We start from the raw sequence: 12907 nt of genomic DNA, 5'->3' as shown, positions 1-12907 counted from the left end.
TAGAGAAAAATACATCATTTTTAATATATTTCAACACTTCACACCCATATTTACAGTTTTTAATATTTTTTAAACCCCCCCCCCCCCGAATTTTCAGGCATTTTTGGGCTGTGACCCCCCCTTTTTGAGGGGGGACACCCCCTCATCCCCCACTCACCTGCTCCTCCACCACATCAACACCCCTCACAGTGACATCGGGGTGCCCCAAATGACATCATCACCCTCCCAGACCCCTTCTTTTTATTCACCCAAAAAAAGCACAGAAGAAAATAGAGGAATTCAGTCAGAACAAGGGATAGCAAAGCATAGTAGCTGAGCTAAAGGAAGCATCTTCGGAAACAGGTCAGCTCAAAATACAACACATCCTTTAAAAGCTAGAGTGATTTGAACACTTAAAAAAAAAAAACAAAAACAATATTACGACTAATTGATACCCCTATCTTTAGTATTGCTATACCCCTGGGCAGGGCAGCTCTGACCCTGACACACAGACTGACACTGCACACAGACACCACAAACGACGTGACTGTGAGACGTGAGAAGACCGTAAGTGGGAAGAATGACTCCCATAGGGAAGACGACGCCGGCAGAGAAGCCCTACGGCACCACGACAGCGCAGATGCTCTATAGTGGCCCCAGGAAAGAGAAGCGACTGCCGCAGCCCATGAGAGAAAAAGCTACTGTCAAAACCAGAATGACAGATGTAAGAGAAGCCGGGCTTTAAGACCTAAAATTGTTATGGACATGGGGATGAAACCCCAGAAGTGCAAACAGATCTGTCAAGAGCAGAGCTGCAGGTGCCACCTGGCTCGCCACCACAAGAGGTGACTGCTCAGAAACATCGTAGATGTGACACATGCCAGACAGATCCACACTTTAAGCTATAATTGCAAGACAAGAAGGGCTCGACAGGCACTATGCCGATGAGGAGATGCACTCGAGGCTCTTGGGAGGGCTACCGAGGTGCCTGCTGATCACAAAAAGCTATGGAGACATCAAGACCTGAGAAAGGTATGGTATAAGACACACAAGACAGACTACAAAAACTACACAACACAGACACAGGCTGGAACTGCCCTGACCAAACTTTAAGCCCCAGACATATAAGCCTTAACACCTTTGAGATTCCATCTGCTTCCCTACCGCTGAACAGCCCCTCCCACGCGGTTCAAATCATCCCCATGAAACACTATGGAAATGACTGTCCACACAACCTGCTGATGGCTACTTGATCTGAGATGACTGTACAACCGTTGCCTAAACAGTCTAAGCGTATCAACATATTAACCACAGGCTCTTACTGCTATCCCACCTACCCCTGACTCCACACCCCTGGGCAGAGCAGCTCCAAGCCAAACACGCACACATGCAGAGACCGACACTACTCATAACACTACAGACAATGGGACTCAAAGAGGAAAAAACTCTCGGCAAGAAGAATGACTCCTGGACCGGAGACGCTGTTGGGTAAGAAGACCTACAGGGCCACAACGGTGAGGCGAGGAGACTCTATGACAGCCCCAGAAAAGAGTCAAACATAATGGCCCATGACAAGAAGTAACCATCAAAACTGAGACGATGGATGTGCAAGAAGCCAGGCTGTAAGACCTAAGAATGTAAGGATGTGGGGAAGAAACCCCAGAAAGAAGACCCATGAAAACAGGGTTCTCAAGGGAAGAGTTGCTGACACAGCCCCCCACGGCCGCTGCAAGGAGAATCCCAGAAACACCTACAGTGCAACACACGCAAGACGGATCCGCAATTGAAGCTTCAATTGCAAGACAAGAAGCACTTGACCGACTCTATGCAGATGAGGCAAGGCATTCAAGACTACGGATGCCCACTTAGGGGCACACCAAACTTGCTGAGCACAAAGACCAAGGGGGACATCGAAACCTGAGGAAGGCAGAACAGAGGACACGGACTACATGACAGCACAGGTGGGAACTGCCCTGCCCAGCACACGCTCACATTGTGTGGGAGAGACCCCATGCCCTCCATCTGTGCCCAAACACTGCTGCTCCTGGAAAGCCCTCTCCGCTGCGCTGACTTCAGCCCCACTCGCAACCTCTCTCCACCCCACACCACCACCCCATGGCATTTGCCCCTCAGCTTTGCCTTCAGAGGGCTGAGGGTCAGGTCCCATCCTCCACGAAGTCTGCTCCAGTGATTTAAGATGCTGCTGCTATTGCCAGGTTCCTCTTGATCAGCCTGCACAGAGTGCTACCAGTCACACAGGCCAATGCCAACCTCTTCCACAGCAACATCCTCCTCAGAAGCACATCGCTTTGCTTGGAAGCTTCTGCTGCTGCCCCTCTGCTCTTCTCACCTCTGACAATTTAACTCAAATTCTCAGTATTTCTGCAGGAAGCTTGCGCAGCAGCCGCAAGAGCCGAGGGAAACGCACCACCGAGAGGCCTCATGGTACTGTGGGATCCGACTGACACACAGGAAAACAAGCAGCAGAATGAGTGTCTTGTGGTTGTAACACCCCTGGCCTCGCCCACCGCCCCAACCACAATCACCTGGGGAAGGGGAGGACCACGGAGAGACACCTGGGCAAGTCTCCTGCTCTGGCTTAGGCCTGCAGCTTGTGAAGCACGGATGAGGTGGATTGTTACTGGAAGCAACAAGAACAATAACACTTTTACCACAACTTTGTGTATCGCACCAACAAGGTAAGGAGCCCCGCTGCCCTCCAGAGCGCACCAGGGCCTTTGCCGGGGGCCACAGAGGGCCCCGTTGCCCTCCAGAACGCTCCTACCCCCGTCCCAACCTATACACCTCCTACCACAGACCAACACCGCCAACGGGCCACCCTGGCTGAGAACTACAGCTCCCGGCATGCCCCGCGCGGCCAGGCGGCCCATCGGGACCCCAGCACCTGAAGAACTACAGCTCCCGGCATGCCCCGCGGGACGCCTGCTCTCCCCATCCCCGGTCCCCTCAGCGCCCCCCCGCCTCGCCGCAGCGGGGCAGTTCAATATCTGGCACCCCGTTGCCGGCAACGGATGCCCGAACTCACTATCTGGTACCCCACACACACACTGCTCTGGAGCCGCCGCGGCCATGACAGAACCGGTGGAAGCGGCGACCCCTCTGCAGGCGGGAGGGAAGATGGCGGCCGCCACCGGAAGCAGCGGCGCCTCCTTCCGCCTCGGTAGGCGCCGGAGGGTAGGCGTGCCGGCACTTCCCGCGGCTCTGATTGGGCGTTGCCGCCCAGGCGTGGGCGGGACTTCCCTTCCGGGCCAAGTCCTGCTTCCGGTAGGGGCGGGGGTGGTGGTCGGCGGAGACGGGGCGCCGCTGCCAGATAGTGAGAACCGGCGAGGCCGCTTGAGGGGGCGGGGGGGGGGAGCAGATAGTGATCCCGGGGGGGTGGGGCTGGCGGGGCAGGGTCCCCGGTGAGGGCGGGGCGCGCGACCGGGGTCCATCCCTCCTCTCTCTGCCCACTCCCCCCCGCCTTCCAGGCCGCCATGAGCCTGCAGTGGACGGCGGTAGCCACCTTCCTCTACGCCGAGGTCTTCCTCGTCCTCCTGCTCTGCATCCCCTTCGTCTCGGCCGCCAGGTAGGGCAGGAGGGATCCCCTGGGGCTGAGGGGCGGTCCTGGGGGTGGGGGGGTCCCCGGGGCTGAGCTGGTGTCCTGGGGCTCCGGTCCCTGACCTCCGTCCTCCCCAGATGGCAGAAGATCTTCAAGTCACGCCTGGTGGGCTTGGCCGTGGCCTACGGCAACACCGTCTTCGTCGTCCTCATCATCATCCTCGTCCTCCTGCTCTTCGGTGGGTGCTGGCACCACCCCCGCAGGGCAGTTGGGGTGTCAGGGAGGGGGGTCTGGGCTGCTCCCCCCCTGCTGATGCCCACCTCTCCATAGACGCCCTGCGGGAGACTCGTAAGTACGACGTGACAGAGCGGGTGGCCCTGCAGAGCAGCCCTGGTGCCCTCGAGCACTTCCACATGAAGCTCTTCCGTGCCCAGCGCAACCTCTACCTGGCCGGCTTCGCCCTCCTGCTCTCTTTGTGAGTGGGGGGGGCCCGGGGGGGTGTGCGTGGGGGGTGAGGTAGGGGGGTGTCGCAGGGCCCGGCTCACCCTGCCTCCCGCAGCCTCCTGCGCCGCCTGGTCACCCTCATCTCGCAGCAGGCCGTGCTGGGTGCCTCCAGCGAGGCCTTCCGGAAACAGGCAGAAGGCGCCAGCCAAGCTGCCCGCCGCTACATGGAGGACAACGATGCCCTGCGGAAGGTACCGTGGCAGGTGGGGGGCCGGGGGGTGGAAGGGGGCCCCACCGGGTGCCTCAGGCCCTGATGTGCCCCCGGTGTGGCCCCCCCCAGCAGCTGCAGGAGGCAGGGGGTGATGGGGGCAGCCCGTCTCCCTCCCATGACGAGAACGAGACCCTCAAGGCCAAGGTGGAGAAGCTGAAAGAGGAGCTGGCAGCCAGCAAGCGCAGTATGTGGCGGGGCAGGGGTGGCTGCAGGTTTTGGGGGTGACCCTGACACCACCCCCCTTCCCCCCCCCCCCGCCAGCTCTGGAGAAGGCAGAGAACGAGGTGCAGGCCATGCGGCGCCAGGCCGAAGGGCTGACACGGGAGTACGACCGGCTGCTGGAGCAGCATGCCCGCCTGCAGGTACGGGGGGGCCCTGAACTCCCTCTGCACCCCCCAAACCCGACTCAGCCCCCCCTAACCTTTGCCCCCCCCCCTTCCCCAGGCAGCCCATGATGGCCCCCAGGACAAGAAGGAGGAGTGAGGGACCATGTCACGCTCCCCAGCCGAAGCCCCACCCACCGGACCAGGCCACACCCCTGCTTCCCCCCCCAGCCTTGGGCACAGGGAGGGGTGGGTGCATGACTTGGACAAGGTGTTTCGAGGGACCCCCCCAGCAACAGGTCTGGGGACTCCCCTGCTCTGTGGCAGCACGCTGGGGGTAGGAGGTGGCGGTGGGCAGGGTCTGAGTCCCCCTTTGCCCCTGCCAGGGCCGGGGGCGGATCCCTGGGTGTGGGCAGCGGGCCCCTTCACCCCCCTGCCGCCAGCTTCTGCTTCAATAAACACGTGGGATCAGGCTGGGCTCGTCTCCGTTCCCCGCTCCCTCGCGGACCCCCAGCCTCCCCCAGGTTCCCTTTACCGCCCCAGCAGCCCACATCCCCCGCCCGGGTCCACAGACCACTGAGGCTCCACCACCTTTATTGGCACCGTGTACAGGAGCAGGGGGGCACACAATGGGGCAGCTTTTTTGTCTGCCTGTCCTTCCACCAGCATCCCACGGTGCTGCGGGGACAGCCTTGGGGCCGTCGCACCGAGGGACAGTCTGTCCGTCTGCGGGGGCCTATGAGGCTGCAGGGACGGCTGCGGGGCTGTCATGCCATGGGGCAGTTCACACCATGCGTGGGGCAGTTCCTCTGTTCATCCGTGGGGCGTCCCTTACACTATGGGGCAGGGTGCAGGGCCCGGGCCTGGCCCCGCAGCGCTTCAAACTCCTTCTGCACGAAATCGGTCAGCGCCTTCCGCATCTCCACCTAGGGGATAAGGGACAAGGCCCCACAGAGCTGTGGGGCTGGGCCCCATAGAGCCTGGGGCCAAGGGGAACAGGCCCTGCAGAGCTGTGGAGCAGACCAGCATCCCCCTGCCTCCCATGGGGCAGCCCCCCAAGTACTCACCGTCGATGTACCCTCAGCCCGGAGCCGCTCGAGGAGGGGCCGGACACTGAACGGTCGCCCCACAACCACCGTGATCCGCTGCAAGACAGCGTCAGTACCCTACAGCTTGCCCCACACGCCTCAAAGGTCCCACAGCCCGCCCCACAGTCACCCCCCACTCCAACAGCCTCACCACGGAGTTGCCCTGCCCCACTGACACCCCACAGCCCGGCCCCACAGCACTTACCAAGCCTGCCCCACTCCCTGCCCCACAGCCACCCATCACACCCCATAGCTGGGGTGTCTGTGTGGCTCGCACCCCAGCACCACCACACCCCCCCCACCTCCGCTCACTCACCTGCCCCACGCGGGGCACGTACGGGGGGACGTTGGGCAGGACATCGTTCATGCCTGGCACGGGGTTCAGCAGGCGCCTGCGCGGCCTAGCGGCAGGACAGGCCCCACAGCGGGACCCCCCCGCCGTGGTCTCCTGACTCCCCCCCCCCCAGACCCACCTGCCCACATCCCCCGTCCCACTCTCCCCCGTGGCCCCACAAGCGCCCCGGCCCCCCCCACCCCCCAGCTCCTCCAGCCCCCCACCCACAACCTCCCAGCCCCACACCCACAACCTCCCAGCCCCTTCCCCCCCAGCCCCGCTCACCCCCATGCCACAGGGGCAGGATGACTGGGTCGAGGCGGCACTCGGCCAGGAGGCGCCCAATGCCTGCAGGGGGCAAGGTGGCCATTTTGGGGGGCCAGGCAGCCCTTGAGGGGGTGATTGGAGGGGGGGGCGTGAGAGGGCAGAGGAGCGGTTAGGGGGCAGAGAGGGCAAGTGCGGATGGCGGGGGGGCAACCAGGGGGCAGGGGGGACAACAGGGGTCAAGGAGCAGTTGAGGGGCAGGGGACAGCTAGGGGATGGGGGCGGGTCGAGGGGGACGGGGGGGCTCACCCCACTTGAAGCGCACGAACTCCTGCCCCATGTTCACTTTGCCTGCAGGGACACAGGGCCATGGGGGGAGAGGGGCAGGGTAGGAGACCCCCAAGGGTCCCCCCGGCCCCCCCCCCGCCCCCAGATCCGGAGAAGGAAGCAGGCCAATCCCTGTGGCTCCCAGTCCCTCCCAGTTCCCCCCTGACCCCCCGCTGGGGTCCCAGTGACCTTGATATAAACACCTTCCCCAGATCCAACGTTCCTAGTCTCTCCCAGTGCCTCTAGAGCAAACGAACCCTCCGTTCCCCAGTTCCCCCAGTACCCTCAGGGAAGACGTGCACCCAGTCCCCCTGGTTGAGCTTCTCCAGGATGAAGTCCATCCCTCGCTGGTACACGCCATCCCCTAGGGACACCAGTTCAGCGCACTGGGATTCCTGCAGTACGGACTGGGATCTTTCCAGTACGGACTGGAATCAGCCCAGCACAACCACCCCCCTCGGTCCCCCAAAGTAAACTGGAATCTCTCCCAGTATGGGCCACGAGCACCCCAGTACAGACTGGGAACCCCCAGACCAGGTTAGGCCTGTGCCAGCAGCTCTTGGCACCCCCCAGTACAAACTGGGATGCCCCCAGTACAGATAGGGATTTCCCCCTCAGCCCTGCACCCCCGCTGCCCAGTTGACCCCAGTCCCTCCCAGTTGCCCCCCGCTCACCCCGGCAGACGGGGACACAGCGGCCCAAGCTGAAGAAACGCGAGTGCAGCTCCCGAGTGAAGCAAATGTCAGCAGCCGTGGGGGTCCTGGGGAGGGGGGCAGGACAGGGGGTGAGCAGGGAGAGGACTCCCCAGGACACCCCCCTGCAGCCCCTCCCACCCCCACTGCTCACCACCGCATCTTGTGCAGGCTCCAGACGTGCCGCAGCTTCAGAGAACCTGGCAGAGAGATAGAGTGGGGGTCGCAGGGGCAGCCCCAGACCGGACAAAGACCCCAGACAGACCCACAGAGACCCCCAGCTCCCTCAGAAACTCCTTGGGATCTCCTGGGGACCCCCCCAGCACCTCCCACCTCCCTCAAGATCCACTGGGACCGCCCCAGCACCCCCCACCTCCCTCAAGATCCACTGGGGCCCCCCCAGCACCCCCCACCTCCCTCAAGGTCCACTGGGAACCCCTCCAACACCCTTGGGGACGCCCCAACACCCCAGGGCCACCCCTCAGCATCCTTAGGATCCCCTGGGAACCCGCCCGGCCCCCCCACAGCCAGCTGTACCCCAGAGGTGGGGGTCGTCCATGCAGGACTGGTGGTTGGAGAGAGTGAGGAGGGGGGTGCGAGGCCCCCGGCGCTCCACCAGCTCGTGCAGCACCTCGGCGTTGTGCACCCGCAGCCGGTTCAGGTACCCTGGCAGGGGGACGAGGGCCTGGGGGGGGGCGCGGCGGGGAAAGGCTCACCCGCCCTCCAGCCGCCTCCGCCCCCCGGCCGCTGGTGGGGCACCGGCGGGGTACTCACGGGTCCAGACGCAGCTGTAGGTGCCCACCAGGCCGGTAACGAGGCGGCTGGCCAGAGCCCAGGGCAGGGGCGGCCCAGCGGGGAAGGGCCACCTCACCGCCAGCGGCATGCTGCCATCGCGGGGGCCCGGGACGGCGCCTGGGGACGGGGAGGGGAGGCGGGACGGGGAGGGGAGGCGGGACGGAGAGGGGGGGCGCGTCACGGACGGCTGGGGACGGCAGCAGGGCCCCTCCCGGCCCACCACGACGGCCCCGGAGCCCCCCCACCCCCCGAGGCCCCCGGCCCACACACCCCCAGCCGCCCCTGTCGTAAAGCGCGCCGGCCCGCCCCGCCGCGTGCCGCAAAGGTCGCGCAGCAGGAGTGTCCCCCTGCCGTCAAGCGAGCCGTCCCCAGCTCCCCCGCCCACCCACTATCGCAAACTTGGCGGGGGATGCGGGGGCGCTGCCGTCAAGCGCGGCGCGAGGTCGCAAACGCGGCGAGCGGGAGGACCTAGGGCAGGCGAGCGGCGCCGGGCAGAGGGGCCGGTAACCAGGGAGGGCTAGGAAGGCGCGTGCACCATAGAGGAGAGGCCACGCCACGCCCCCTTCGGGGACGCCGCCAATCCCCGCGCGGGCCCCCGCCCCCTCGCGCGGGAAATGCCCCGCCCACCGCCGCTGCGCGCCGTCACCACGGCGACGCCCGGCGCCATTTTGGCGTGAGGCAGCGGCCGCCATTTCGGAGGGGCGGGGAGCGCGGCCGGCCCCGGCCCCCCGGCAGCCCCGCCCCGCCCCGCCCCGCCCCGCCCCGCCCTCCTGCCCCGGCCCTGCGGGGACCCGGCGGCGGCAGGAGACGGAGGTGGAGCGGGACGGGCAGGTACCGCCGCTCGGTCCCCGCAGGGACCCACGGGCTCGCCCCCGCCCCACCCTCCCCGGCTGACAGCGGGCCCCCGGCCCGGCCTCACCCCGCTCCCCACTCTCCCCGCAGGGCCCCCCGGGGCGGCCGCCGCCGCCATGGCCGCCGTCTGGCAGCAGGTGCTCGCCGTGGATGCCAGGTGAGCCCCGAGGGTGGGGGGAAACCCCTGACGCCGGGTCCCTTTGCGGGAGGGGGCACCCCTGTGAGGGGGGGGTTGCCCTGACGCCTGGTCCCTTTTGGTGAGGAGACACGACCCGGGCACCCGGGTGTCTGTCAGGGAGGACATCCTGATGCCCGGGTCCCTTTGGGGGAGCGGATCCTGATACCTGGGTCCCTGACACATGCATGCGTCTATTCCCCCCTCATCCCCTCGCCCGGCACCCCCCCCCCGTGCCAGCTGCCACAGGCACGAGGGCCCCTCTCCGTGTCCCCAGGTACGCAGCCTACCGCACACCCCGCTGGCCCCAGTTCAGAACGCAGTATGTGCGACGCCGCAGCCAGCTGCTGCGGGAGCAAGCGCAGGGTGGTGCTCTGGAGGGGGGCACCCGGCGCTGGTACCTGCGGGTGCGCACCCGCCTGCTGGCCCAGCGCTACGGTGCCCTCTCTGAGCAGAGCAGCTGCCGCGCCCACAGCAGCAGCGCCCTCCGCGCCAGCCGCACCACCCTCGACCGCATGGAGGTACAGCCGTGGGAGGGGGATGGGGAGACAGGGGCTGCCGACCCTTCCTGGGGGGCAGGGAGCCCACCCAGGGGGACTGTGGGGTCATGGCACCCCTCCTGGGGGCTGCAGCACCCGTTTTGGGGGAGCTGTGGGGTCTCAGCACCCATTCTCAGGGCTGCAGCACCCATTTGGGGGGGGGCTGCAGGGTCCCAGCACCTAGTTTGGGCTGGTTGTGGGGTCCTGGTACCCCTCTGGGATCCCCACAACCCAGTGGGGTGTAGAGGCCCCCACAGCTATGTCCTTCCCCCAGGACTTCGAGGAGGACCCGCGGGTGGCCCGGGGACATCGGCGCTCCCTCAGCCGTGGCTCCCATGCTGGGGTCCCCCGTGGGGCCCCCGATGAGCGGTGAGCACACCTGGGTCCCCAGGAGTCGGTGGGTGCTGGGAGCAGGGCATCAGGGTGCTGACGCCCAGACCCCTGGGTCCACAGCCCCCCTGGGGTGGTGCCGACGCCGCTGGCAGAGGCAAGCCGTGCCATGGCCGGGGATACGACACTGAGCGAGAACTACGCCTTTGCTGGTGTCTACCACGTCTTTGACCAGCACACTGATAGCGCCGGTAACCGGGGTAGGGGCTGGGGGGGGCGTGTGGGTTTCCCCCGGCGTGCCTGTGGCAGCCGGTGCTGGCTGGCGCCAGCACTGATGGGCACCTGTGGCCGGGCAGTGCCAAAGGTGCAGTTCGCACACGACGACCGGCACCTGCTGGCCTGCTGCTCGCTGGACGGCACCATCTCCGTGTGCCGGCTGGCGCCGGGGCCACCAGCAGTGCTGCGGGTGCTGCGGGGCCACGGGGGTGGCGTGGCCGACTTCGCCTGGTCCCTCTCCAACGATGTCCTGGTGTCGGCCTCCCTGGATGGCACCCTGCGGCTCTGGGCCCCCGCTGATGGGCGCTGCATCCGCCGCGTGCCCGACCCCGACGGTGCCGCCCTGCTCTGCTGCGCCTTCCAGCCGCTCAACAACAACCTCACTGTGGTCAGTGACACCCCCACAGCCCCCCTACATCCCCCCGGGTCCCCCCTGCTCCTCCTGGTGGCTCAACAACCACTTCACCATAGTCAGTGACACCCCTTCCATCCCCCTGGGACGCCCTTACACCCCCCCCCCCCCATCCTGTACCCCCAGGAGCCCCGTCCTACGTGTGTCCCTCAAGCACAGCAGCCCCCAGTGACCACCTCGGGGGGGGATGGGGTTCACAGGGGCGCGTCCCCATCCCGCGGAGTGTCCCATGCACCCCCCCACCGTGTCCCCAGGTGGGCAGCGCCCGGCACATGGTGCGGGTGGTGAACATCTCGACGGGGAAGGCGGCGCGGGGCGGGGCAGGGCGGCTGCCCGGGCGGGTGCTGGCGCTCTGCTTCGACGCCCCTGGCCGCGTCCTCTGGGCTGGCGACGACCGTGGTTCCGTCTCCTCCTTCCTCTGCGACCCCGGCACTGGTACAGGGGGAGCCGGGGGGGGGGGGGCAGGGTGGGGGGTACTGGGGGGCAGCATGGGGAAGGTGCCATAAGGGTGCTGGGGAGGTAGGGGAGGGGACAGGTGCTGGGGGGCCGTGTGGCAGTGCAGGGTGCTGATCCCCTCCCTCTTCCCCCCAGGGCGGCTGACGAAGGCCTCGCGGGTGGTGGTGCAGGCAGGTGGCTCCATCACCTCGCTCTCAGCCCGGGCCTGGGCCAGCCGTGAGGCCCCCGACCCCTCGCTGCTGGTCAACGCCTGCCCTGACCGCCTGCTGCTATTCCGGTGCGGGAGGGGCCCGCTGGGGGGCTGGGGGGGCTGGCTGGGGGGCAGGCGCAGGGCTCATCCCCCTCTGTCCCCCCCCAGGGTGGTGGAGGAGGAAGGCTCAGGGGCACCGGGGCTGCGGCTGCGGCGCAGCTTCCCTACACGGCACCGGGAACAGCCCTTGCGCAGCTGCTTCTGCCCCCTCATGTCCTTCCGGCAGGGTGCCTGCGTGGGTACGTGGGGGCACCAGGGGGGCGGGGGTCCACGGGGGGCATTTGTGGGTTCATAAGGGGGTGCTGGGGTGAGCAGCAGGGGCTGCACGAGTGGGAGGGCACCAGGGGGTCTGGGGGCGTATGCCCAGAGGAAGGGGGAATCAATCCCGCAGCACAGGGGGTGGTGGGGCGCATGACCTCTCCCCCCAGCACCCCCATCCCTGTCCCCACAGTGACAGGCAGCGAGGATGCATGTGTGCACTTCTTCGATGTGGGGCGGGCAGCACGAGCCACCGTCAACACGCTGCAGGGCCACGGCGGGGCGGTGCTGGCTGTCGCCTTCAACTGCGACGAGAGCCTGCTGGCCTCCAGCGACGCCACCGGCACCGTCATCGTCTGGCGCCGCCAGCACGCCTGACTCCCCCCACCTCGTATGTGTCCTCCCGCGCCCCCCCCCCCCCCGCCGCCATGTCCCCCCCAGCAGAGAACAGACCACCTGCTGCATTCAACAAGCATGTTTGCACCTGGTGTGTGTGGCTCAGAAGAGGTACTTGCGGCAGGTAGCGGCCCCGCACTTGCACTCGATGCGGCCCCGGGCCCGGGGGGAGCCCCCCAGGCCCCCCCCCGCCAGCCCAAAGTTGGAGTCCATGCGGGTGCTCTCAGCATCCACCGGGTCCACTGGGGGGGAGACAGGGGGTGAGGGGGGTGCTGGCACCCCACCTTCCCCGCAGCGCTGCTCAGCCCAGCCTCCCCAACATACGCCATGCCAGCGATACAGGCCGCCCCCCCATACCCCACAGCAGTGGTACATGCTGCGGCACCCCCCCATGCCCCAGGGCAGTGGTACAGCCTGGCACCCCCCACACCCTGCAGCAGTAGGGCTGTCCTATGTGGTGAGGGGGGTGTGCTGTGGGGCAGGGCGAGGCCCCATGGGGAAGGGGTCGGTACCGTGCATGTTGTAGTCGAAGGTGAGCTCCTCGCCGGCGCGGATGGGGCGGGTGGCGAAGAGAGCGATGCGCGGCAACCGCTCGTCCAGGTTCTCGATGAAGACATTGTAGACCTGCAGGTTGGGGTCGCACTGCAGGGGGGTGAGCCCGTGGGTGGGTGTGGCTGCAGGGGGGTGTGTCCCCTGCAAGCCCTGCCTCCCAGCCCCACCCCCTCAGGAGAGACAGCTGGGAGGTGGTGCTTGAGTGGGAGGTGCCCTGGGAGAAAGCCCCACCCCCTGCAGTGAGCCACACCCACACCAGCTGACAGCCGGTGGCACAGCAGTAAGCCCCGCCCCCTGTGTTGAAGTGGGAGGGGTTCCCATTGCAGGTGGTGCTG

The 12907-nt window shown here is 66.3% G+C and overlaps 3 protein-coding genes across 9 annotated transcripts; 2 read left to right on the top strand and 1 right to left on the bottom strand.

Moving 5' to 3' along the window:
- The first annotated feature begins 3290 nt into the window (after positions 1 to 3290).
- Positions 3291 to 5035, top strand: BCAP31 (B cell receptor associated protein 31). 2 transcript variants are annotated; one of them, XM_059835298.1, is made up of 8 exons: positions 3291 to 3313; positions 3468 to 3565; positions 3676 to 3776; positions 3869 to 4013; positions 4098 to 4233; positions 4326 to 4437; positions 4515 to 4615; positions 4698 to 5035. In XM_059835298.1, exons 2-8 carry the CDS (start codon positions 3474 to 3476, stop codon positions 4734 to 4736), a joined length of 726 nt encoding a protein of 241 aa, XP_059691281.1. In that variant the 5' UTR covers positions 3291 to 3313; positions 3468 to 3473; the 3' UTR covers positions 4737 to 5035. The 2 variants fall into 2 exon arrangements, with proteins under 2 accessions (XP_059691281.1, XP_059691280.1); XM_059835297.1 differs by having other exon boundaries at positions 4323 to 4437.
- Positions 5036 to 5153: 118 nt separating this feature from the next.
- Positions 5154 to 8185, bottom strand: TAFAZZIN (tafazzin, phospholipid-lysophospholipid transacylase). Of its 6 annotated transcripts, none has more exons than XM_059835308.1 (10): positions 8041 to 8185; positions 7819 to 7992; positions 7436 to 7481; positions 7264 to 7349; positions 6873 to 6953; positions 6572 to 6613; positions 6284 to 6346; positions 5981 to 6033; positions 5644 to 5721; positions 5154 to 5502 (listed from the first exon to the last, which is right to left on the bottom strand). In XM_059835308.1, exons 1-10 carry the CDS (start codon positions 8162 to 8164, stop codon positions 5413 to 5415), a joined length of 837 nt encoding a protein of 278 aa, XP_059691291.1. In that variant the 5' UTR covers positions 8165 to 8185; the 3' UTR covers positions 5154 to 5412. The 6 variants fall into 6 exon arrangements, with proteins under 6 accessions (XP_059691291.1, XP_059691290.1, XP_059691293.1 ...); XM_059835307.1 differs by having other exon boundaries at positions 7156 to 7349; positions 7819 to 7947; positions 8056 to 8185; XM_059835310.1 differs by having other exon boundaries at positions 7819 to 7947; positions 8056 to 8185.
- An 859-nt stretch (positions 8186 to 9044) lies between these two features.
- WDR13 (WD repeat domain 13) lies at positions 9045 to 12018 on the top strand. The gene is made up of 9 exons (XM_059835296.1): positions 9045 to 9085; positions 9381 to 9624; positions 9917 to 10011; positions 10096 to 10223; positions 10329 to 10636; positions 10915 to 11095; positions 11252 to 11393; positions 11475 to 11605; positions 11818 to 12018. The coding sequence occupies exons 1-9, from the start codon at positions 9045 to 9047 to the stop codon at positions 12000 to 12002; spliced, it is 1455 nt and encodes a 484-aa protein (XP_059691279.1). The 3' UTR covers positions 12003 to 12018.
- Positions 12019 to 12907: the final 889 nt, after the last annotated feature.

The sequence above is a fragment of the Gavia stellata genome, unplaced genomic scaffold (genome assembly GCF_030936135.1).
Source record: "Gavia stellata isolate bGavSte3 unplaced genomic scaffold, bGavSte3.hap2 HAP2_SCAFFOLD_117, whole genome shotgun sequence".
NCBI lineage: Eukaryota > Metazoa > Chordata > Aves > Gaviiformes > Gaviidae > Gavia > Gavia stellata.
Note: the sequence above shows the minus strand (reverse complement) of the source record. Positions and strands in the feature narration are given on the sequence as shown.